At 37.0% G+C, this 24,691-nt stretch overlaps 1 protein-coding gene across 2 annotated transcripts in view; it reads right to left on the bottom strand.

The window, feature by feature from the left end:
- The window catches only part of GPR158 (G protein-coupled receptor 158), a 383,515-nt gene that overhangs the window by 213,482 nt on the left and 145,342 nt on the right, over nt 1–24,691 (bottom strand). For both annotated transcript variants that reach the window (XM_082740868.1, XM_082740867.1), the window contains one exon: nt 2,959–3,061. In XM_082740868.1, coding sequence (XP_082596994.1) covers nt 2,959–3,061 — 103 coding nt within the window. The remainder of the gene's footprint in view (nt 1–2,958; nt 3,062–24,691) is intronic.

Genomic DNA, 24,691 nt, shown 5'->3' with positions numbered 1-24,691 from the left:
AGTTAGAACCTGCATTCTTGGTCAGATCACTGTATTCTTTCTTTAGAGTAAGGAATGAATAATAATAGATTTTCCTGCAACCGGACAAGGCCACCAGGAAAGACAGTTTTGGTCAAAGCACACTTTACTGACTTCAAATTATAACATGTAGCTGGCTTTCTACTCTGTCATTGAGGAAGGTCAGGTCTGGTTAAGTATGTGCTGAGGTCAAAGCTGAATCACAGCTAATGTCTAAATATAGATCATCTTTTAAAAACTGTGGCCTCTTTTCCATGGCTTCAGTGTGTACAACACAGGAGTTAGGTTTTCGTAGAGAAGCTGCCTTTTCTTAGGGAAAGTAGGTCCAGTGAAAAACTCTGGCTTTTAAAATAAGGAAGAAAGTAGGAGTGTGCAAATTAAATAAAGATAAGTTGTTAAAGGTTAACTAGTTTCTCCTGGTGGTGTTATAAGCAAATGGCATAGTCATTCTCTGGTTCTAAAATATTTAGATGTTTTATTTCAGTCACATAGTGGGAGCTGAGAACAAATGTGGGTAAACCAGATACAAAATACCTTCACAGAACATAAGCTAAAACCTATTCCCTTAATTCTTCAGTGTTGAATCATCTGTTATGTCTGGACCGTAAATGTGAAGAATGCCAAAGCAGCTCTGGCATTGCCGTGGTTTGGTCCACACAGATACCAGGAAAAGCGGATCTACCCTGAAAACAGGTTATTGTCCCTATTGTGGTATTAGTTTCTATGGCTATACAACAAATTACTGGAAATCTGGGGACTTAAAGTACCTATTCATTATTCCCCAGCTTCTGTTGATCAGAAGTGTGGGTGCCACATAACTGGGATCTGTGCTCGGGGTCTCCCTGGACTGAAATCAAGGTTTTGGCCTGGCTGTATTCTTATCTGGAGCTGAGGATTCTCCTCCATGTCTAGTCAGGCTTTTAGAAAAACTGAATTGCTTGAAGTTGTAGAACTGAGGTCCACGTTTTCTTGGTTGCTGCCTATGAGTTTCACTCTCAGCTCTTAGGGGCTGCACTCGGGTCTTAGACACATGGCCCTCTCACAACAAGGTAGTTTACTTCTTCAAGGCAGGCACTAGAATCTCTCTTCAGTTGGCTATGCTGGGAGGGAATCTTATTTAATGCAATGTAATCACATAGCTGACTACCAACACCTTTGCAATATAATATAACTCCCCCCCCCATAATAACAACAACAACAACAACAACAATAATATAGCCTATTATATGTGACTACCTCTCTGTATTCCCAGATCCTACCCACAATGAATAGAAAGTATTGGACAGAGCCTGTGGGAACAGAAGCTTGGAGGCCATCTTAGAATTATACCTGTAACTATTAATCAGAACAGGGGCTGAGTATTGAACTATACAATGGAGAAGAGAGCAAAATGTTACTCATCTCCAGAGTCTATATATTATATGTAAACTGATTCAGTACCAAGAATAATGCTTTCCAGGAGAAAACAAAACAAAATGAAATCTACAAATGTCTACCAAAATTCCCAGTGGAAGAAACTCAGTCTCAATCTCAAGGTACCCTTTGAATTATGCCCAATAGAAATGCAAATTCCCGGGGCGCCTGGGTGGCTCAGTTGGTTGGACGACTGCCTTCGGCTCAGGTCATGATCCTGGAGTCCCGGGATTGAGTCCCACATCGGGCTCCCAGCTCCATGGGGAGTCTGCTTCTCCCTCTGACCTTCTCCTCGCTCATGTTCTCTCTCACTGTCTCTCTCTCAAAATAAATAAATAAAATCTTTAAAAAAAAAAAAAGAAATGCAAATTCCCATTCAGACCAATAATAAGGCTTGCAAAGATCTGTGAGTGGCTCTCTAAAAGATACCTGTACCTCAGTTTTAGTAACCCCAAACCCTAACTTCCTATGTAAGTACAGTTTTTACCACTACACTCCTTCTTTATGTCTAACAGCCAGCTACAAGCCAGTGTGGTAACACTGTATTCTCTAGAGATAAAGTAAAAAGTCAAAATTCAAATTATAACACTGACATTTTCTGGAGTAGGAATAAAATAGCAGATGACCAAGTTTTGATTCTGGAGTACACACCCTGTATAATCACCTCCTCTGGAATGTCAGTGGACATGTAAATACAATGAGATCATCTTTCCTTTCATTAGATTACCTTACCTGGCAAAATGATGGGTCACTCACTCATAATTATTCTATGTTATAAATGATTCAGCCTGAGCACAGTGAGAAAACTGTTTTGTAAGCCTTGAAGAGGGTGAGTTGCAATGTGGTAAGAGGGTCACATGGACAAGCCTTAAGGAACTCTTAGGAGATGAGAGTAAACCCAGGCTGACGAACACCAAGCAAAAAAAAAAAAAAAAAAAAAAAAAGTGGGGGGGCCCTGCCAGATAGTGATCTGAATGGGCTTGGAAGAAGACCCTGGGCCTTGGATCAGATTACAATCCAGATGACGCCTCAATTTTAGCCTGGTGATTCAGGGGGCCAAGCTAACCTCTGACTGGAAAGATAACCAATGAAAACTATGTGATAATAAATTTGTGTTCTTTAAACTGTTAACTCTGTGCCAGTTTTTTATGCAGTATAGAAAACTAGTACATAAAAAAATTAATAAACAAAGTAAACAAACTAACAAAATTGGGTTTAGGAACTTTCTATAGCAACAGCTCCCAACAACAGAATCCCAACTGATCTTACTGCGTAGTTAACATTATTTTCAGGAAGTGTACTGAAAACTAAAACATACTTAAAATAAACACATTATTTTGTGGTACTCCAGGGCTCAGTAGATGACAAACCCAAAACAAAAACTCTTTAAGGAATGAAAGAATGTCAAACCAGTGGGGACTGAAACAAATAACTCCAACAAGGGTAAAAGAAAATCTGAATAATTAATAATGGTGTGTATTATGTGCGAAGTACTCATATTTATGCGGAGAAACAAAGGACACTTACTCTGAAAGTTGTTCACTGAGAAGTCTTGAGGATGATAGAATCCTGCTTTGCAAATGCACTGATAGGCTCCAAGCACGAATCCTAGGCCTTTAATTGGCATACACTATGAAAAAGAAAAGACAGCAGTAGAGTTGATCACAGTTTATTTCACAGCATAAAGACCCACAAATATCCATCACTGCAAATGATAACAGAACTATCACATTTTCCAGAAATAAATATCTCTTTTTTGAACTCTTATTTTAGATTTGTTTGTCAACAGACATTTTTTTAGATACCACAAACTGAGTTTCCTTTCTAAATACACACCATTATGGCTGTAGGCGCCCAAAACGTTAACTCATTCGGTTGCCATAGGAAATGAATTTTTAGGCATGGCTTTTGGGTTTAATGCTCAGATATACTATTGCTTTAAGAGACATTTCCAAAGCCTGTAAGAATGCTTAAGAAGGATTTCATGTAAAACATTTCTATCACAGCAAAGGGAGGTAGATAGGTGGGTAGGTAGATGGATAGAATTTGGGATGTGAAAATTGTTTCTATGAATTAAAAATTTACCAAATTTTCATCCTTGGAATAAAATAACATAAATTGGTAAAACAACAAAACAATTAAACTTTAAAGTGCAAATTTGCAAGAGAAAAATTAAGATAAAATAATGATCCCAAGGACTCTTTACCTAAAAACTGTTTCATAGATACATGTTCTATATGTACATAAATTTTTAAAAAATGACCAACTTTCTAAATATGTCATATCAATAGATATAATAGATATCTCCCAAAAGCTTAATCTTGGCTTCTTTCAAAAATATCACTTAAATCTCATCAAATTTGGCTTAACATACTTCATTTCTGCTACTTTTCATTATATAGCATGGAATAACTTCTACTAAAATACAAATAATACATCAATAAAACAGAAGTGTCTCAAGAATACAGTTAACACTGAAATTTCATTTCTGCTGTCTCTCTACCATGATGATAATCCTTTGACTTTTTGCCATTATAATCAGTTAGAAAATCTTACAATCTAATAGATTTCAGTTATAAAATGTCTCCTTAATACAGAAGCCCTAAAGAGAAAACTCCAAATAATTCAAATAATAATTCCACAATCTAAGCTTAATGATTGGTATCAAATCAATATTATATACTAGGAAAACTCCAAGAAATAGAAAAGTATTTATATATAAGGTACCAAGAGCTAGCACATGTTCTAAATTCATATGGATATATCAAAAAAGTGTTTAACAAAGAGCTTTCTAAGAGACCTCCTTGAATATTTTATTTCATTAATTCGACAACCACCCCAGCCATTTTTTTTTTTACCCAATACACAATTTATATCAAACTATACCTTGCAATTTAAAACACAGTTCTTGACCCAGAACAATATACAAAAAGAGATAAGTACCAATCAATTCAACTGAGTTGGCAAGTATTTATGAAATGCCTGCTGTGGGCTTAGAAAATTCCTATAGAACCTAAATGAATTAACACATATTATTTATAAAAATCCAGTTATACAAGAGGTCAGATGATATTTCTGAACTATGTAAATTAAAAACAACTGTAACACTTACTTTGCAAAAACACTAGTATTATGAATAGAGCATATTATTTGTGGTCAGTCAGAAAATAGGACTTGAATTATGACTTCATCACTAACTAGCTATGTGAACTTGGGATGTTCTCTTAACTTCTCTGAGCCTTAGTTTTTTAATTTGTAAGACGAATAATACAGTCAAATTCATATACAGTTTTGAAGAAGGCAGAAACACAGAGATGTTGTCATAGGTTAAACATGGGGTATAAGAGGAACATAGGGTGATTTTACTCTTTTTTTTGGCCTGACAACCTTAAGACTGGAGATGCCACCATTGACATAGGGAAGTCTCCTGATGGAGAAGATTTGGAAGAAAGAGTAAAAGTTCAGTTTTGTAAATATTAAGTGTGAAGTGCCTATGTGAAATTTAACTGTAGGTATCAAATAGGCAGGCTGATAAAGCTTTAGGGAGTTTAGGAGAGATATCTGGGCTGTATTTGCCCAGATATTTAGGATATCTAGATATTTAGGACTGATTTGCACAAAGATGATAGGTAAAGCCATGAAATCAGGTAAGACTAGATCACTAAGGGAGTGCCTGCCTACAGGCTGTAAAAGACAGAGGTCCAAAGTGGTGAGACTCAAGACACTCTAGGGCTAAAAGATTAGGCCGAAAGGAAGCAACAAAGCATACTTAGAAGAGTTAGTTCAGTGTGGTATCATTATCTCATTAACTAGATTGTGATACTATGGACATAACATGTAAAATTTCTTGTGAGTTACATTTAGTAAACATTCATAAAGCATAGGTTTATCCAGGTAGACTAAGTATTAGATGCTGTTAATACAATAGTATACTTTAAATATTCTGCCTCTGTGGAATTTGGAGGTTAATGCTATTCCTTAAAACAGCATTAAATTCCCTGATAATATGACAGTATACAACAGTAATGCAGTTGAAAATTTTAAACGTTTAAGGCAGATTGAAAGTTTATGGAAATAAGAATATCTCTTTACAAGCTAACTCTAAACTTGAGATAAAAATGAAGGTTAAAAAAAAAAAAACAAAACCCTGATTGATCAGATAAATATGACCAAATATAAAGTCCCTTGAGCATAAAAAAAAATCTTCCCAATTTTATTATGGATAACACAGAAATATAAATTACTAGTTACCTCAAATCCCCTGTTCTATTCTTAAATTAACTTATATTTTCAAAGAAAAAAAATAGTTAACATCAATAAAAATATCATCCTGCTGCACTTCAAAATTGTAGGACCTGCATGTAACTCAATATGCTATTGCTTATATAGGTTTGCCTTAGTATAAAAGTGATCTTGCTTATTTTTCTATTAATGATTATAAATTTGCAATCAAATTTCCATGCTTTCTTGCTCTATCTGCCATCACCACTCTGTAGCTAGTCTAATTGTGTCACACCTCTCAGACGTATACATTTTCAAGATTAGGCAACTAGTTTAGTATTCAAACTAGTTTTTCAAAATCTACATAAGTATGATGACTACTCAACTAATGTTCATCATATCTGGACTGAGGAGCTGTTTTCTATAATTTTTAAGATTTAGAATTTTAAAAAGATTCCCAAGTAATATAGGGAAAAGTCTTCAGAAGTTAACTCTAATTTAAAGTTCATTTAAAATATTCACTTGAAATATTAATTTTAGATATTTAAGACATTCATTCATTTTAGATATTCAAGCCTTTCTGCTTTATCTTCACAGAAATCCAAGAAGCTAGAAATGGAAAAAAAGTACTTCTTTCTCCATGGAGGTAGCTGTTCCATGATACCGTTCTATAAACAGTAAGCTTCTTATATTAAGACTTAAGCATCCCTGTGAATGAAGTAGCTACTCACAAGCCTGGATGCCCTCATCGATGAACCTACAATGCCAATACTTACTAAGCCATCAGCAGAGATATAGCCAAGGATAGCCTTGACAATCAGTTACATTCCTGGGAGTAATCCAGATCCAAATAAAAGGAGATAGAGGTCAAGAATTTAGAGAAAAATAGATTCCTAGAAATATACAGCCTATCAAGTATGAGTCATGAGGAAACAAAAGTTCTGGACAGATTTATAACTAGAAAGAAGATTGAATAAAAAACATCCTAATGGAGAAAAAAAGCCCAGACCAGAAAGCCTCAATGGACAATTCTACCAAACAGTCAAAGAAAAATTAATACTAAATTTTTCCTCAAACTGTTCTAAAAATGTGAAATGAAAATACTTTCTAACTCACTTTGTGAAGCCAGCATTTTCCTGCTAGTAAAATCAGACAAAGATACTACATGAAAAGAAAACCACAGACCAATGTTCCTGATTAATATTGATGTGAACATCTTCAACAAAATAATTGCAAACCAATTTCAGCATATTCAGAGGACTACACACCATAACCAAGTGGGACTTATTCCTGGAATGCAACAATGATTCAATGTACAAATCATTCAATGCAATACACCATACTGACAAAATGGACAAAAACGACATGATTACTTCAAGTAATTTAGAAAAAGCATTTGACAAAATTGAATACATTTTCACGGTAAAAACACTCAACAGACTATGAATAGAAGGAAACTATCTCAACATAAGAAAGGCCATATTTGAAAAGCCTATACCTATACCTAACATTATGGCCTAATGGTGAAACGCTGAAAGACATTCCTGTAAGATCAGAAACAAGACAAGGCCAGTGTCACTTCCATTCAGCATTATTGGTCCTAGGCAGAGTAATTATGAAAAAAATAAATGACATTCAAAAAAGAAAGGAAGAAGTACAATTATTTGTCTGCAGAATACATAATGTTACATGTAGAAAGCCCTCAAGATTTTGCCAATAAAAGGACAAAAAAAAACCTGTTAGAATTAATAATATCAAGCTAAGTTCTAGGACATAAAATCAACATACAAAAATTGGTAAGTTTCTATACACAAATAATCACAATCCAGAAAGGAGATCTAAAAAAACAATCCCACTTATAATAGCTTCAAAAAGAATAAAATACTTAGGAATAACTTAACCAAACTGAAAATTATAAAATGTTGCTGAAAAAATTAAAGATACAAACATGTAAACTGACAGTTATGTTCGTGGATTGGAAAACAACACTGCCAGAATTCCAAGGCTACCCAATGCAATTGATATTAAAATCCCAACAGCATTTTTGGCAAAAACAGAAAAACCATCCTAAAAATCGTATGTAATCTCTAGAACCCCAAATAGTCAAAGAAATCTTAAAAATGAAGAATTTGGAGGTCTCACACTTTCTAAGTTCAAAAATATTTACAAAGCTACAGTAATCAAAATAGTGTGGTACTGGCATGATGGCAAATGTATAGACCAATGGCAAAGAATAGAGGCCTCAAAAATAAACCCTCATATATAATGATCAAATGACATTTACAAGGATGCCAGTACCATGCAATGGGGAAAAAAGGGCAAATTCTTTAACAAATGGTGCTGGGAAAACTGAATATCCATATGCAAAATAATTTAAATTACCTTAATTAATTACCTTAAAACATATACAAGAATTAACTCAAAATGGATTAAAGACCTAAACATAGGGCCTAAAACCATAAAACTTCTAGAAGGAAACAGGGGGAAAATCTTCATGATTTCATGGATTTGGGAATGATTTCTTGGATATGACATCAAAAACAAAGGCAAGAAAAACAAAAAATAGGCAAATGGGACTACATCAAATTTAAAATCTTCTGTGCATCCAAGGTCAACCTACAGAATGAGAGAAAAGATCTGTAAACAATATATCTGATGGGAGTTAACATCCAGAATATTTAAAACGGCAATCAACAACAATAACAACAAATCACCTGACTTAAAAATGAGGAAAAAATCTGGAGTCTCATTTCTCCAAATAAGACAAACAAATGGCCAAGTCACATACGAAAAGATGCTTGATCTATGATGACAAATCATTAGAGAAATGCAAACCAAAACTACAATGAGCTATCAGCTTATACCCATTAGGATGGACACTATCAATAAAACAAAATAACAAATATTGGCAAGGTGTGGAGAAATTAGAATCCTTATGCACTCTTTGTGGGAATATAAAATAGTGCAGCCATTATGGAAACAATATGGAGTTTTCTCAAGAAATTAAAAACAGAACTGCTATATAATCCAGGTGTCCCACTCGTAGGTTTACATCCAAAAATCTTAAAGCAGGTCTTAAAGAGACATTTGATACCCAGTTCACTGCAGCATTATTCACAATAGCCAAGAGGTAGAAGCAACTCAAAAGTTCATCAATAGAAAAAGAAAATGTGCTATGTGCATACAATGGAATTACTATTCAGTATTTTTTAAAAAAGGAAATCTTGTCATATGCTAAAACATGAATGGACCTTGAGGACATTATGCCAAGTATAATAAGCCAGTCACAAAGACAAATACCATATAATGTCACTTGTATGTGGGAACTACAGTAATTAAATTCATAGAAAAAGAAAGTAGAATGATGGCTGCTAGAGACTGAAGAAAGGGGAAATGAGGACTTGTTTAGTGGGCACATAGCATTTCCCCATTGCAAGATGATCTCAATCTGTTACACGACAGTATGAATACAGCAACCTACTGAACTGTACACTTAAAAATGGTTAAGATTGTAAATTTCATGTTATTTTTTTTAACCACAATCAAAAATTTTAAAAAATAATTTAGAGCAAAATGGTCTTCATTTCTCGACAATGTATACATAAACTCTATAGATGGTATTGCAAGATATAATTGGTAAGACATATAATTCATTTCAACTTCTGGTGAATATAATTACAAAACAAAACCTGGCCAGCTTGACAGTCATGAAGATTCTGCAGGAAGGTACTACTGAGCAACGCAATGGCAAAAACACAGGCTAAACTTGGGTATGTTTGGCATTTAATGGAAATAATGATTGTGCCTATGGATCACATTTAGATATAATTCTAAAGAAAAACTAATTTGGACCTGAAGGAGGAACCAAAATAAAATGCAAATACAATAAAATTGATATAATTCAAAATTCTCTAGAAATAGGTTTTCAAATACTTTTTTTAAAACTTTGCTTTAAAATCTTCCTAAAATGCAAAACACTTTCTGGCTTCTCTAAACTGAGCACCATGAACAGAATTTAACATTTTCTTCCTGGTCAGAATCGTTACTTTCAACACTAGGTAGAAAACAATGCCCTCTGGAGCTATTGAAGTTTTATTGCTATTTTCTCATATACTAAATGCCAAGACTGCTGAACTTTTTGAGTTCTTATGCTTAGGTTTTTTGTTTTGTTTTGTTTTTCTCCTTCTTTATTTTGAACAGTTGTCATCTTTTAAACGTAAAACATGGATGTAATGCTAGAATTGTCTTTTTCCTTCTAATTTATAGTTATAATTGCCTGTATACATGGAAATTAGATCACCAAGCAGGACAAGCAAGAGTATATGTAATAATAAATAACAATGTAAGAGTAAATAAAATAGAGAGGGCTTAGCAAGGTGGCAGAGGAGTAGCAGACCTAAATTTTATCTGGTCCCAGGAATTCAGCTAGTTAATTATCAAACCATTCTGAACACTTATGAACTCAAGAGGAGACCGAAGAAAAAGATAGTAGCAACTTTAGGAACAGAAAAGCGACCACTTTCTGGAAGATAGGAGGTGCGGAGATGTGAATCCAAGGCAATATATGGTAAGACAGACTGTGAGGGGAGGGAGCCTCTGTCAGCTAGCTACCAGCCAGTGATAAAGCAGCAGAAAACAAAATTGGAACTTTTAGAAGTCTGTTCCATGGAGGGACATTGCTCTGGTGGCTAAGTGGGGGGGTGGGGGGTGGAACTCTCACTGGGACAGTATGGTCTCAGGACCCTCGGTGTCACAGAAAAACCAAGGGTGCCTGATGATGGTGGCAGAGCTCCCAGGTATCAGAGCAGGGAACCCGGCTGCAAAGATGGAGCTCAGGAGTGGGCTTTCAGCTATGGGTTGCCATAAACCATAATCTGTGGCACAGTTGGGCCACTACTCTTCGAGCAGGTACCCAACAAGTGGCAAATCTGGGGAGACTCCCCACTCTCCCCTGAAGGAAGCAGCACAGAAGCACACTGTAGGACTCTGTTGGGTTGGAAACTCCAAACAGGTCGTGCACCAGAGATAGAAATATACTTAGTCACAGGCTGGGTGAGCACAGAGACCATGGTCATGGGAGTCATTGACTGCCTTTCTCTGAGGGTTCACTGAAAAGAGGGGGCCCTGAGCTCTCAGCTCTTCTAGGGCGGAGATTAGGAGGCCACTATTTTCATTCTCATCCTCTAAAGCTGTGAGGAGAATATTCAGGGAGCAAACGCTCCCAAGAACAAATCTGAGCAGATTACTTAGCCTGGCCCCAGTCAAGGGTGGTACAATTCCACCTGGGGAAGACATTTGAGAATCACTGCAACAGGCCCCTCCCCCAGAAGATCTGCAAGAACATCCAGCAAAGATCAAGTTTACTGAGCAATGAGAACTGCTAGCTCTAACACTAGGAGAATATAGCACATAGAATCCATGGCTTTTTTCCCATGATTCCCTACTCTTCAAAGTTAATCTTTAAAAGTTTCCTTATTGTTTTCCTTTTCTATTTTTTAAAAATATTTTCTTCTTTCTTTTTTTAACCAACTTCTTATCAATTCCTTTTTTTAAATTTTTTAATTAACATATAATATATCATTTGCCCCAGGGGTACAGGTCTATGAATTGTCAGGCTTACACACTTCCCAGCACTCACCATATCACATATACTCCCCAATGTCCATAATGCAACCACCCTCTCCATAAAAATCTTTTTAAATTTTCATTTTTACAGCCATATTCTATCCCTTCATTGTATTTATATATATACATATATATTTCTTTCTTTAAGATTCTGGGATGCAGTTTCTTCTAACAAAGCAAAATAGACCCTAAATCTAGCATATGACTTTGTTCAATTTACCCACCTGATCACAGTCAAAATCGAAAAGGCTATTAATGAGGTGCAATAAAAAATGGAGGCTCTAACTGCTAGCATAAATGAGGCAGAAAAGAGAATTAGTGATATAGAAGACAAATTTATGGAGAATAAAGAAATTGAGAAAAATAGAGATAAACAACTACTGGTCATGAGGGAAGAAATGAAGAGATAAGTGATACCATAAAGTGAAACAATATTAGAATAATCAGGATCCCAGAAGAAGAAAAGAGACAGAGGCAGAAGGTATACTGGAGTAAATTATAGTAGAGAATTTCCCTAATGTAGGGAAGGAAACAGGCATCAAAATCCAGAAAGCACAACGAACCCCCCTCACAATCAATAAAAATAGGTCACTAACCCAACATCTAATATTAAAACTTACAAATCTCAGAAACAAAGAGAAGATCCTGAAAGCAGCTCAGGACAAGAGCTCTGTAACCTACAATGGTAGAAACATTAGATTGGCAGCAGACCTACCCACAGAGATCTGGAAGGCCAGAAAGGAATGGCATGATATATTCAGGGCACTAAATGACAAAAATATGAAGCCAAGAATACTGTATCCAGTGAGGCTGTCACTGAAAATAGAAGGAGAGAGAAAAAGTTTCCAGGACAAACAGAAACTAAAAGAATTTGCGATCACCAAACCAGTGCTACAAGAAATATCAAGAGGGACCTTCTCAGTAAAGAGAAAGCCTAAAAGTAACATAGACCAGAAGGGAAGAGAGAAAATATATGGTAACAGTCACCTTATAGGTAATATAATAGCACTAACTTCATATCTTTCAATAGTTACCCTGAATGAAAGTGGGCTAAATTCCCCAATTAAAAGACACAGGATATCAGTTTGGATAAAAAAGCAAGATCCATTGATATGCCGTCTGCAACAGACTCATTTTAGACTCAAAGAGACCTCTAGATTTAATGTGAAGGGATGGAAAATCATTTACCATGCTAATGAACATCAAAAGAAGGTTGGGTAGCAATCCTTATATCAGAAAAATTAGATTTTAAACCAAAGGCTATAATAAAGAGATGAAGAAGGATACTATATTATACTTAAAGGGTCTACAGAACAAGAAGATCTAACAATTGTAAATATTTATGCCCTTAAAATAGGAGCAGCCAATTATATAAGCCAATCAATAACAAAACCAAAGAAACATATCAACAATAATACAATAATAGTAGGGGACTTTTGCACCCCCCTCACTGAAATGGATAGATCATCTAAGCAAAAGATCAAAAAGGAAATAAGGACTTTAAATGCCACACTAGAGCAGATGGACTTCATAGAAATATTCAGAACATTCTATCCCAGAGCAACAGAATACACATTCTTCTCTGGTGCACATTGAACATTCTCCAGAAGAGATCACATCCTGGGTCACAAATCAGGCCTCAACTTGTATCAAAAGACTGGAATCATTCCCTGCATGTTTTGGAACCACAATGCTTTGAAACTAGAACTCAATCGCAAGAGGAAAGTTGGAAAGAACTCAAATACATGGAGGTTAAGTAGCATTCTAATAAAGAATGAATGGGTCAACCAGGAAATTAAAGAAGAGTAAAAAAAAAATTCAGGGAAACAAATGAAAATGAAAACACAACTCTTCATAATCTTTGGGATGCAGGAAAGGAGATCCTAAGAGGAAAGTATATAGCAATACAAGCTTTTCTCAAGAAATAAGAAAGGTCTCAAATACACAAACTAACCATACACCTAAAACAGTTGGAGAGAGTACAGCAAATAAAACCTAAACCCAGCAGGAGAGGAGAAATAATAAAGATCAGAACAGAAATAAATGAAATAGAAACCAAAAGAACAATAGAACAGATCAACGAAACTAGGAATTGGTTCTTTGAAAGAATTAATAAGATTGATAAGCTCACGGCCAGCCTTATCAAAAAGAAAATAGAAGGGACCCAAATTAATAAAATCATGAATGAAAGAGAAATCACAACCAACACTAAAGAAATACAAATAATTACAAGAGCATAGTATGAGCAACTATATGCAAGCAAATGAGAAAATCCAGAAGAAAGGGATGCATTCCTAGAGACACATAAACTATCACAACTGAACCAGGAAGAAACAGAAAACCTGAACAGACCCATAACCAGTAAGGTGATTGAAGCAGTCATTAAAAATCTCCCAACAAACAAGAGCCCAGGGCCAGATGGCTTCCCAGGGGAATTCTACCAAACATTTAAAGAAAAATTAGTACCTATTCTCCAGAAACTGTTCCAAAAAAGAGAAATAGAAGGAAAACTTCCAAACTCATTTTATGAGACCAGCATTACCTTGATCCCAAAACCAGACAAAGACCCTATCACAAAGGAGAATTACAGACCAATAACCCTGATGAACACTGATGCAAAAAATTCTCACCAAAATACTAGCCAATAGGATCCAATAAGTACATTAGAAGGATTAGTCACCATGACCAAGTGGGATTTATTCCTGGGCTGCAAGGCTGGTTCAACATCCACAAATCAATCAATGTGATACACTACATTAATAAAAGAATAAGAACCATATGATACTCTCAATAGATGTGGAAAAAGCATTTGACAAAGTACAGCATCTTTTTTTGTTTAAAACTCTTCACAGTGTAGGGGTAGAGGGTATAAATCTCAATATCATGAAAGCCATCTAAGAAAAACTCACAGTGAATATCATTCTCAATGGGGAAAAACTGAGAGGTCAGGAACATGGTAGGGATGTCCATTTATCACCACTGCTTTGTGAGATCAAGAGTCACTTATGGTTTGTCTCCCTCTATTCAACATAGTACTAGAAGTCCTAGCCTCAGCAATCACAACAAAAAGAAATAAAAGACATCCAAATCAGCAGAGAAGTCAAATTGTCACTCTTTGCAGATGATATCATAATTTATGTGGAAAATCCAAAAGACTCTACCCCAAAACTGTTAGAACTCATACAGGAATTCAGTAAAGTGGCAGGATATAAAATCAATGCACAGAAATCAGTTGCATTTCTATACAGCAACAATAGGACAGAAGAAAGAGAAATTAAGGAGTCGATCCCATTTACAATTGCACCAAAAACCATAAGATACCTAGGAATAAATCTAACCAAAGAGGCAAAGAATCTCTAACTCAGAAAACTATATAATACTCACAAAAGAAATTGAGGAAGACAAAGAAATGGAAAAACATTCCATGTTCGTGGATTAGAAGAAAAAATATTGTGGGGACGCCTGGGTGGCTCAGTTGGTTAAGCAGCTGCCTTTGTCTCAGGTCATGATCCCAGCGTCCTGGGATCGAGTCCCACATCGGGCTCCTTGCTCAGCAGGGAGCCTGCTTCTCCCTCTGCCTCTGCCTGCCATTCTGTCTGCCTGTGCTCGCTCTCTCCCCCTCTCTCTCTGATAAATAAATAAAATATTTTAAAAAAATATTGTGAAAATGTCTGTGATACCTATAGCAATCTACACATTTAATGCAATCCCTATCAAAATACCATCAACTTTTTTTCAAAGAAATAAAACAAAAAAATCCTAAATTGGTATGGAACAAGAAAAGACCCCAAGTAGCCAGAGAAATGTTGAAAAAGAATAGCAAAGCTGGTGGCACCATAATTCTGGACTTCAAGCTCTACTACAAAGCTATAATTATCAAGATAGTAAGGTACTGACACAAAAACAGGCACATGGATCAGTGGAACAGAATAGAGAGCCCAGAAATGGACCCTCAACTCTATGGTCAACTAATCTTTGACAAAGCAGGAAAGAATGTCCAATGGAAAAAAGAGAGTCTCTTCAACAAATGGTGCTGGGAAAATCGGATGACAACCACATGCAGAAGAATGAAAATGGACTACTTACTTACACCATACAGAAAGATAGACCCAAAATGTATGAGAGACCTAAATGTGAGATAGCAATCCATCAAAATTCTTTTTTTTTTAAGATTTTATTTATTTGACAGAGAGAGATCACAGTAGACAGAGAGGCAGGCAGAGAGAGAAAAGGAAGCAGGCTCCCCGCTGAGCAGAGAGCCCGATGTGGGACTCGATCCCAGGACCCTGAGATCATGACCTGAGCCGAAAGCAGTGGCTTAACCCACTGAGCCACCCTGGCACCCCAATAATCCATCAAAATTCTTGAGAAGAACACAGGCAGCAACCGCTTCGACCTCAGCTGCAGCAAATTTTTCCTAGATACACTGCCAAAGGCAAGGGAAGTTAGGGCAAAAATGAACTATTGGGACTTCATCAAGATCAAAAGCTTTTGCACAGCAAAGGAAACAGTCAACAAAACCAAAAGACAACTGACAGAATGGGAAAAGATATTTGCAAATGACATATCAGATAAAGGGCTAGTATCCAAAATCTATAAAGAACTTATCAAACTCAATACCCAAAGAACAAATAATCCAATCAAGAAATGGGCAGAAGACATGAACAGACATTTCTGCAAAGGAGACATCCAAATGGCTAACAAACACATGAAAAACTGCTCAACATCTCTTGGCATCAGGAAAATACAAATCAAAACCACAGTGAGATACCACCTCACACCAGTCAGAATGGCTAAAATTAACAAGTCAGGAAATGACAGATGCTGGCGAGGATGTGAAGAAAGGGGAACCCTCCTACACTGTTGGTGGGAATGCAATCTGGTGCAGCCACTCTGGAAAACAGCATGGAGGTTCCTCAAAATTTGAAAATTGAGCTACCCTATGACCTAGCACTCACACTACTAGGTATTTACCCTAAGGATACAAATGTAGTGATCCAAAGGGGCACCTGCACCCAAATGTTTATAGCAGCAATGTCCACAATAGTCAAACTATGGAAAAAGCCTAGATGCCTAGATGTTAATCAACAGATGAATGGCTAAAGAAAAAGTGGTATGTATGTATGTATGTGTGTGTTTATGTGTGTGTGTGTACATATATAAATATTATACAGCCAACAAAAAATGAAATCTTGCCATTTGCAATGATGTGGATGGAATTGGAGCAAAATAAGTCAATCAGAGAAAGACAAATTATCATATGATCTCCCTGATATGAGGAATTTGAGAAACAAGGTAGAGGGGAAGAGAGGAAAAAATGAAACAAGATGAAGCCAGGGAGGGAGACAAACCATAAGAGACTCTTAATGTCAGGAAACAAAGTGAGGGTTGCCGGAAGATGGGGGTGGGAAGAATAGGGTGACTGGGGGATGGACACTGGGGAGGGTATGGGCTATGGTGAAGACTGTGAATTGTGTAAGACTGATGATTCCCAGAACTGTACACCTGAAACAAGTAATATAATATATGTTAAAAACAAAAAAATCTAAGAAAATCAAATCAAATCAATAAATATATATTTTTAATTTTTTATTTTTTATAAACATATATTTTTATCCCCAGGGGTACAGGTCTGTGAATCACCAGGTTTACACACTTCACAGCACTCACCAAAGCACAAATCAATAAATATTTTTAAAAGAGTAAATAATAGTTCATATTTTCTGAGTATTTATCATATGCCAGATACTGTTCTAATACCTGCACAAGTGTTAACACATTTAATCCTCTATCAATTCTATTATTATCTCTATCTTACAGGTGAAAAAAATTGAGGCACAGACCACTAAAGTAGCTCACCCAAAGCAACACAGCTAGTAACTGACAGCCTGGATTCAACCCCAGGGGTGTGGCTTCAGACTAATGACTACCCTCAACAAAATATGGGTACATAGTAATGCATTCTATAAACAAGAATAGATATCACCACCTGGTCACTTTGGAATCTATGTTGATTGTTCTAAGACATTTATTTTTCATTTTCTTGGTTTGGGGTGTTACTCAAATAGATCAGTTTGCTGGATCATTTAGCTTCAGGTAAGTGAAAATTATTAATTTTTAAAATATTTACATAAATATTACATATATACATAATATATATGTATATACACATAATATATACATATATACATAATATATATACATTGTATATACATAATATATATACATAACATATACATAATATATATATACACACATACATGTACATAAATATATAAATAAAATTAAGACACACAGTTAATTCTTATATCTGTTATAACTTTTAAAAGCAAGCCTCTGGAGGAGTCAAGATGGCGGAGAAGTAGCAGGCTGAGACTGCTTCAGCTAGCCGGAGATCAGCTAGATGGCTTATCTAAAGATTGCAAACACCTGAAAATCCATCGGCAGATCGAAGAGAAGAAGAACAGCAATTCTGGAAACAGAAAAACAACCACTTTCTGAAAGGTAGGACCGGCGGAGAAGTGAATCCAAAGCGACAGGAAGATAGACCCCGGGGGGAGGGGCCGGCTCCCGGCAAGCGGCAGAGCAACCGCGCACAAAATCAGGACTTTTAAAAGTCTGTTCTGCTGAGGGACATCGCTCCAGAGGCTACCTGGGGCAAAGCCCACACGGGGTCAGCGTGGTCTCAGGTCCCGCAGGGTCACAGAAGGATCGGGGGTGTCTGAGTGTCACAGAGGTTGCGGGTATTGGAACGGGAAAGCCGGCTACAGAGACAGAGCCGACAGTAAGCTCGCAGCTTGGGGTGACCTTGAACCGGTCGCAGGCTCAGTGAGCTCGGAGCGTGACCGGAGGTCAGGCAGACGGGAGTAACTGGGCGCTGTTCTCTGAGGGTGCACTGAGGAGTGCGGCCCTGGGCTCTCGGCTCCTCCGGGCTGGAGACCAGGAGGCTGCCATTTGTATTCCTGTTCCGGAACTCTACGGAAAGCGCTCAGGGAACAAAAGCTCCTGAAAGCAAACCCGAGCCGATTACTCACCCCGGCCCCCAAAAAGGGCGGTGTAATTCCGCCTGGGGCAAAGACACTTGAGAATCACTACAACAGGCCCCTCCCCCAGAAGATCAACAAGAAATCCAGCCGAGACCAAGTTCACCTACCAAGGAGTGCGGTTTCAATACCAAGGAGAGCAGCAGAATTCCAGAGGAGGAGAAAGCCAAGCAGGGAACTCATGGCTTTTTCCCTGTGATTTTTTTTAGCCTTGCAGTTAATTTTTTTCTTTTTCATTTTTTGTATTTTTTTTCTCACCTTCGGGTAAAATTTTTTTTTTACCTGTTAACTTTTTCTTTTTTAACGATATTTACTAGTTTATCTAATATATTTTTTCTTTTTTATATTTGTCTTAGGTGTTTTCTTTTTTTTTTAATTTTTTTTTCATTTTTCTTTTATTTTTTTCTTTTTTTCTTTCTTCCTTTTTGAACCTCTTTTTATCCCGTTTCTCCCCCCTCACGATTTTGGATCTCTTCTAATTTGGTTAAAGCATATTTTTCTGGGGCTGTTGCCACCCTTTTAGTATTTTACTTGCCCCTTCATACACTCTTATCTGGACAAAATGACAAGACGGAAAAATTCAACACAAAAAAAAGAACAAGAGGCAGTACCGAAGACTAAGGACCTAATCAATACAGACATTGGTAATATGTCAGATCTAGAGTTCAGAATGACAATTCTCAAGGTTCTAGCCGGGCTCGAAAAAGGCATGGAAGATATTAGAGAAACCCTCTCGAGAGATATAAAAGCCCTTTCTGGAGAAATAAAAGAACTAAAATCTAACCAAGTTGAAATCAAAAAAGCTATTAATGAGGTGCAATCAAAAATGGAGGCTCTCACTGCTAGGATAAATGAGGCAGAAGAAAAAATTAGTGATATAGAAGACCAAATGACAGAGAATAAAGAAGCTGAGCAAAAGAGGGACAAACAGCTACTGGACCACGAGGGGAGAATTCGAGAGATAAGTAACACCATAAGACGAAACAACATTAGAATAATTGGGATTCCAGAAGAAGAAGAAAGAGAGAGGGGAGCAGAAGGTATACTGGAGAGAATTATTGGGGAGAATTTTCCCAATATGGCAAAGGAAATGAGCATCAAAATTCAGGAGGTTCAGAGAACGCCCCTCAAAATCAATAAGAATAGGCCCACACCCCGTCACCTTATAGTAAAATTTACAAGTCTCAGTGACAAAGAGAAAATCCTGAAAGCAGCCTGGGAAAAGAAGTCTGTAACATACAATGGTAAAAATATTAGATTGGCAGCTGACTTATCCACAGAGACCTGGCAGGCCAGAAAGAGCTGGCATGATATTTTCAGAGCACTAAACGAGAAAAACATGCAGCCAAGAATACTATATCCAGCTAGGCTATCATTGAAAATAGAAGGAGAGGTTAAAAGCTTCCAGGACAAACAAAAAAGGAAAGAATTTGCAAATACCAAACCAGCTCTACAGGAAATATTGAAAGGGGTCCTCTAAGCAAAGAGAGAGCCTACAAGTGGTAGATCAGAAAGGAACAGAGACCATATACAGTAACAGTCACCTTACAGGCAATACAATGGCCCTAAATTCATATCTCTCAATAATTACCCTGAATGTTAATGGGCTAAATGCCCCTGTCAAAAGACACAGGGTATCAGAATGGATAAAAAAACAAAACCCATCTATATGTTGCCTCCAAGAAACTCATTTTAAGCCCGAATACACCTCCAGATTTGAAGTGAGGGGGTGGAAAAGAAATTACCATGCTAATGGACATCAGAAGAAAGCAGGAGTGGCAATCCTTTTATCAGATCAATTAGATTTTAAGCCAAAGACTAAAATAAGAGATGAGGAAGGACACTATATCATACTCAAAGGGTCTGTCCAACAAGAAGATTTAACAATTTTAAATATCTATGCCCCCAATGTGGGAGCAGCCAACTATATAAACCAATTAATAACAAAATCAAAGAAACACATCAACAATAATACAATAATAGTAGGGGACTTTAACACTCCCCTCACTGAAATGGACAGGTCATCCAAGCAAAAGATCAGCAAGGAAATAAAGGCCTTAAACGACACACTGGACCAGATGGACATCACAGATATATTCAGAACATCATCTCAAAGCAACAGAATACACATTCTTCTCTAGTGCACATGGAACATTCTCCAGAATAGATCACATCCTCGGTCCTAAATCAGGACTCAACCGGTATCAAAAGATTGGGAACATTCCCTGCATATTTTCAGACCACAATGCTCTAAAGCTAGAACTCAACCACAAAAGGAAGTTTGAAAAGAACCCAAATACATGGAGACTAAACAGCATCCTTCTAAAGAATGAATGGGTCAACCGGGAAATTAAAAAAGAATTGAAAAAAATCATGGAAACAAATGATAATGAAAATACAATGGTTCAAAATCTGTGGGACACAACAAAGGCAGTCCTGAGAGGAAAATATATAGCGGTACAAGCCTTTTTCAAGAAACAAGAAAGGTCTCAGGTACACAACCTAACCCTACAAGAAAGAAACCCTAAGCCCAGCAGAAGAAGAGAAATCATAAAGATCAGAGCAGAAATCAATGAAATAGAAACCAAAAAAACAATAGAACAAATCAATGAAACTAGGAGCTGGTTCTTTGAAAGAATTAATAAAATTGATAAATCCCTGGCCCAACTTATCAAAAAGAAAAAAGAAAGGACCCAAATAAATAAAATCATGAATGAAAGAGGAGAGATCACAACTAACACCAAAGAAATACAAACTATTATAAGAACATACTATGAACAACTCTAAGGCAATAAATTTGACAATTTGGAAGAAATGGATGCATTCCTAGAAACATATAAACTACCACAACTGAACCAGGAAGAAATAGAAAGCCTGAACAGACTCATAACCAGTAAGGAGATTGAAACAGTCATTAAAAATCTCCAAACAAACAAAAGCCCAGGGCCAGACGGCTTCCCGGGGGAACTCTACCAAACATTTAAAGAACTAATTCCTATTCTCCTGAAACTGTTCCAAAAAATAGAAATGGAAGGAAAACTTCCAAACTCATTTTATGAGGCCAGCATCACCTTGATCCCAAAACCAGACAAGGATCCCACCAAAAAAGAGAGCTATAGACCAATATCCTTGATGAACACAGATGCGAAAATACTCAACAAAATACTAGCCAATAGGATTCAACAGTACATTAAAAGGATTATTCACCACGACCAAGTGGGATTTATTCCAGGGCTGCAAGGTTGGTTCAATATCCGCAAATCAGTCAATGTGATACAACACATCAATAAAAGAAAGAACAAGAACCATATGATACTCTCAATAGATGCTGAAAAAGCATTTGACAAAGTACAGCATCCCTTCCTGATCAAAACTCTTCAAAGTGTAGGGATAGAGGGCACATACCTCAATATCATCAAAGCCATCTATGAAAAACCCACCGCAAATATCATTCTCAATGGAGAAAAACTGAAAGCTTTTCCCCTAAGGTCAGGAACACGGCAGGGATGTCCATTATCACCACTGCTATTCAACATAGTACTAGAGGTCCTAGCCTCAGCAATCAGACAACAAAAGGAAATTAAAGGCATCCAAATCGGCAAAGAAGAAGTCAAATTATCACTCTTCGCAGATGATATGATACTATATGTGGAAAAGCCAAAAGACTCCACTCCAAAACTGCTAGAACTTATACAGGAATTCAGTAAAGTGTCAGGGTATAAAATCAATGCACAGAAATCAGTTGCATTTCTCTACACCAACAGCAAGACAGAAGAAAGAGAAATTAAGGAGTCAATCCCACTTACAATTGCATCCAAAACCATAAGATACCTAGGAATAAACCTAACCAAAGAGACACAGAATCTATACTCAGAAAACTATAAAGTACTCATGAAAGAAATTCAGGAAGACACAAAGAAATGGAAAAATGTTCCATGCTCCTGGATTGGAAGAATAAATATTGTGAAAATGTCTATGCTACCTAAAGCAATCTACACATTTAATGTAATTCCTATCAAAGTACCATCCATCTTTTTCAAAGAAATGGAACAAATAATGCTAAAATTTATATGGAACCAGAAAAGACCTCGAATAGTCAAAGGGATATTGAAAAAGAAAGCCAACGTTGGTGGCATCACAATTCCGGACTTCAAGCTCTATTACAAAGCTGTCATCATCAAGACAGCATGGTACTGGCACAAAAACAGACACATAGATCAATGGAACAGAATAGAGAGCCCAGAAATAGACCCTCAACTCTACAGTCAACTAATCTTCGACAAAGCAGGAAAGAATGTCCAATGGAAAAAAGACAGCCTCTTCAATAAATGGTGCTGAGAAAATTGGACAGCCACATGCAGAAAAATGAAATTGGACCATTTCCTTACACCACACACAAAAATAGACTCAAAATGGATGAAGGACCTCGATGTGTGAAAGGAATCCATCAAAATCCTTGAGGAGAACACGGGCAGCATCCTCTTCGACTTCTGCCGCAGCAACATCTTCCTTGGAACAACGCAAAAGGCAAGGGAAGCAAGGGAAAAAATCAACTATTGAGACTTCATCAAGATCAAAAGCTTTTGCACAGCAAAGGAAACAGTTAACAAAATCAAAAGACAACTGACAGAATGGGAGAAGATATTTGCAAACAACATATCAGATAAAGGACTAGTGTCCAAAATCTATAAAGAACTTAGCAAACTCAACACCCAGAGAACAAATAATCCAATCAAGAAATGGGCAGAGGACATGAACAGACATTTCTGCAAAGAAGACATCCAGATGGCCAACAGACACATGAAAAAGTGCTCCATATCACTCGGCATCAGGGAAATACAAATCAAAACCACAATGCGATATCACCTCACACCAGTCAGAATGGCTAAAATCAACAGGTCAGGAAATGACAGATGCTGGCGAGGATGCGGAGAAAGGGGAACCCTCCTACACTGTTGGTGGGAATGCAAGCTGGTGCAGCCACTCTGGAAAACAGCATGGAGGTTCCTCAAAATGTTGAAAATAGAACTGCCCTATGACCCAGCAATTGCACTACTGGGTATTTACCCTAAAGATACAAACGTAGTGATCCAAAGGGGCACATGCACCCAAATGTTTATAGCAGCAATGTCCACAATAGCCAAACTATGGAAAGAACCTAGATGTCCATCAACAGATGAACGGATCAAGAAGTTGTGGTATATATACACAATGGAATACTATGCATCCATCAAAAGAAATGAAATCTTGCCATTTGCGACAACATGGATGGAACTAGAGCGTATTATGCTTAGCGAAATAAGTCAAGCAGAGAAAGACAACTATCATATGATCTCCCTGATATGAGGAAGTGGTGATGCAACATGGGGGCTTAAGTTGGTACGAGAAGAATCAATGAAACAAGATGGGATTGGGAGGGAGACAAACCATAAGTGACTCTTAATCTCACAAAACAAACTGAGGTTTGCTGGGGGGAGGGGGTTTGGGAGAAGGGGGTGGGATTATGGATATTGGGGAGGGTATGTGCTTTGGTGAGTGCTGTGAAGTGTGTAAACCTGGTGATTCACAGACCTGTACCCCTGGGGATAAAAATATATGTTTATAAAAAATTAAAAAAATAAAATAAAAAAAAAAATAAAAGCAAGCCTCTGCTTCCCAATGCAGAGTTCTTTAGCTTAGATCTTAGAAAATGAATCTTCATTTCAGGGCATATAAATGAAGTATCTCTTCTCTACCTGAATTCCTGAAACGGAAGCCCCTCTAGGTCTCAGGAGAATCATGAGGCCAATTCACAGATGCTTAATCCCCAAACTAAACTCAGCAAGTTCAGCAACTGAACCAAGGACATTCATGGTGGTCCAGACGGTCACTTCTTTCTCTTTATTGGTAAAAACTATGACTTTTTTCTGCTTGGAAAGAAGACTTACCTAACTCTAGAAAGGATTTCCTGTTGTATTGAATTTGCTGGAACTTATTAAAAAAGCAGATGGCAACAACACAGAGGCACAAAGGAAAAGGTTTGATGCTAGCAAGATGCAGTAGTAACTGGGTCTTCCAGATAATTTTTAAAAGACAGCAGCTTTCCCCCCCTTTTACTCCTTCTATGTATCTTGTGAAGAAATAGTATAAAATGTTGAATTCATTAACTTGGGGGTGGGTTTGGGGATATACAGTACTAAAAGAGGTTAATTATGCTATCATCCTATGGCTCTTCTCCACATCTATTTGCAAGTTTATTAAAAACAAAAGGAAAATACTCTAACTGAAGAAATCTAAAAGGCCTCCAAGCAATGATAGAGTACACATCACCCACATATTTCATCAAACAGTCTCCCAAGAAAACAAGAGCTCATGAATAACAAATAATGCAG

The sequence above is a fragment of the Mustela nivalis genome, assembly GCF_964662115.1.
Source record: "Mustela nivalis genome assembly, chromosome: 7".
In the NCBI taxonomy this organism is placed as follows: Eukaryota; Metazoa; Chordata; class Mammalia; order Carnivora; family Mustelidae; genus Mustela; species Mustela nivalis.
This window is presented reverse-complemented; position numbering and strand designations above follow the sequence as displayed.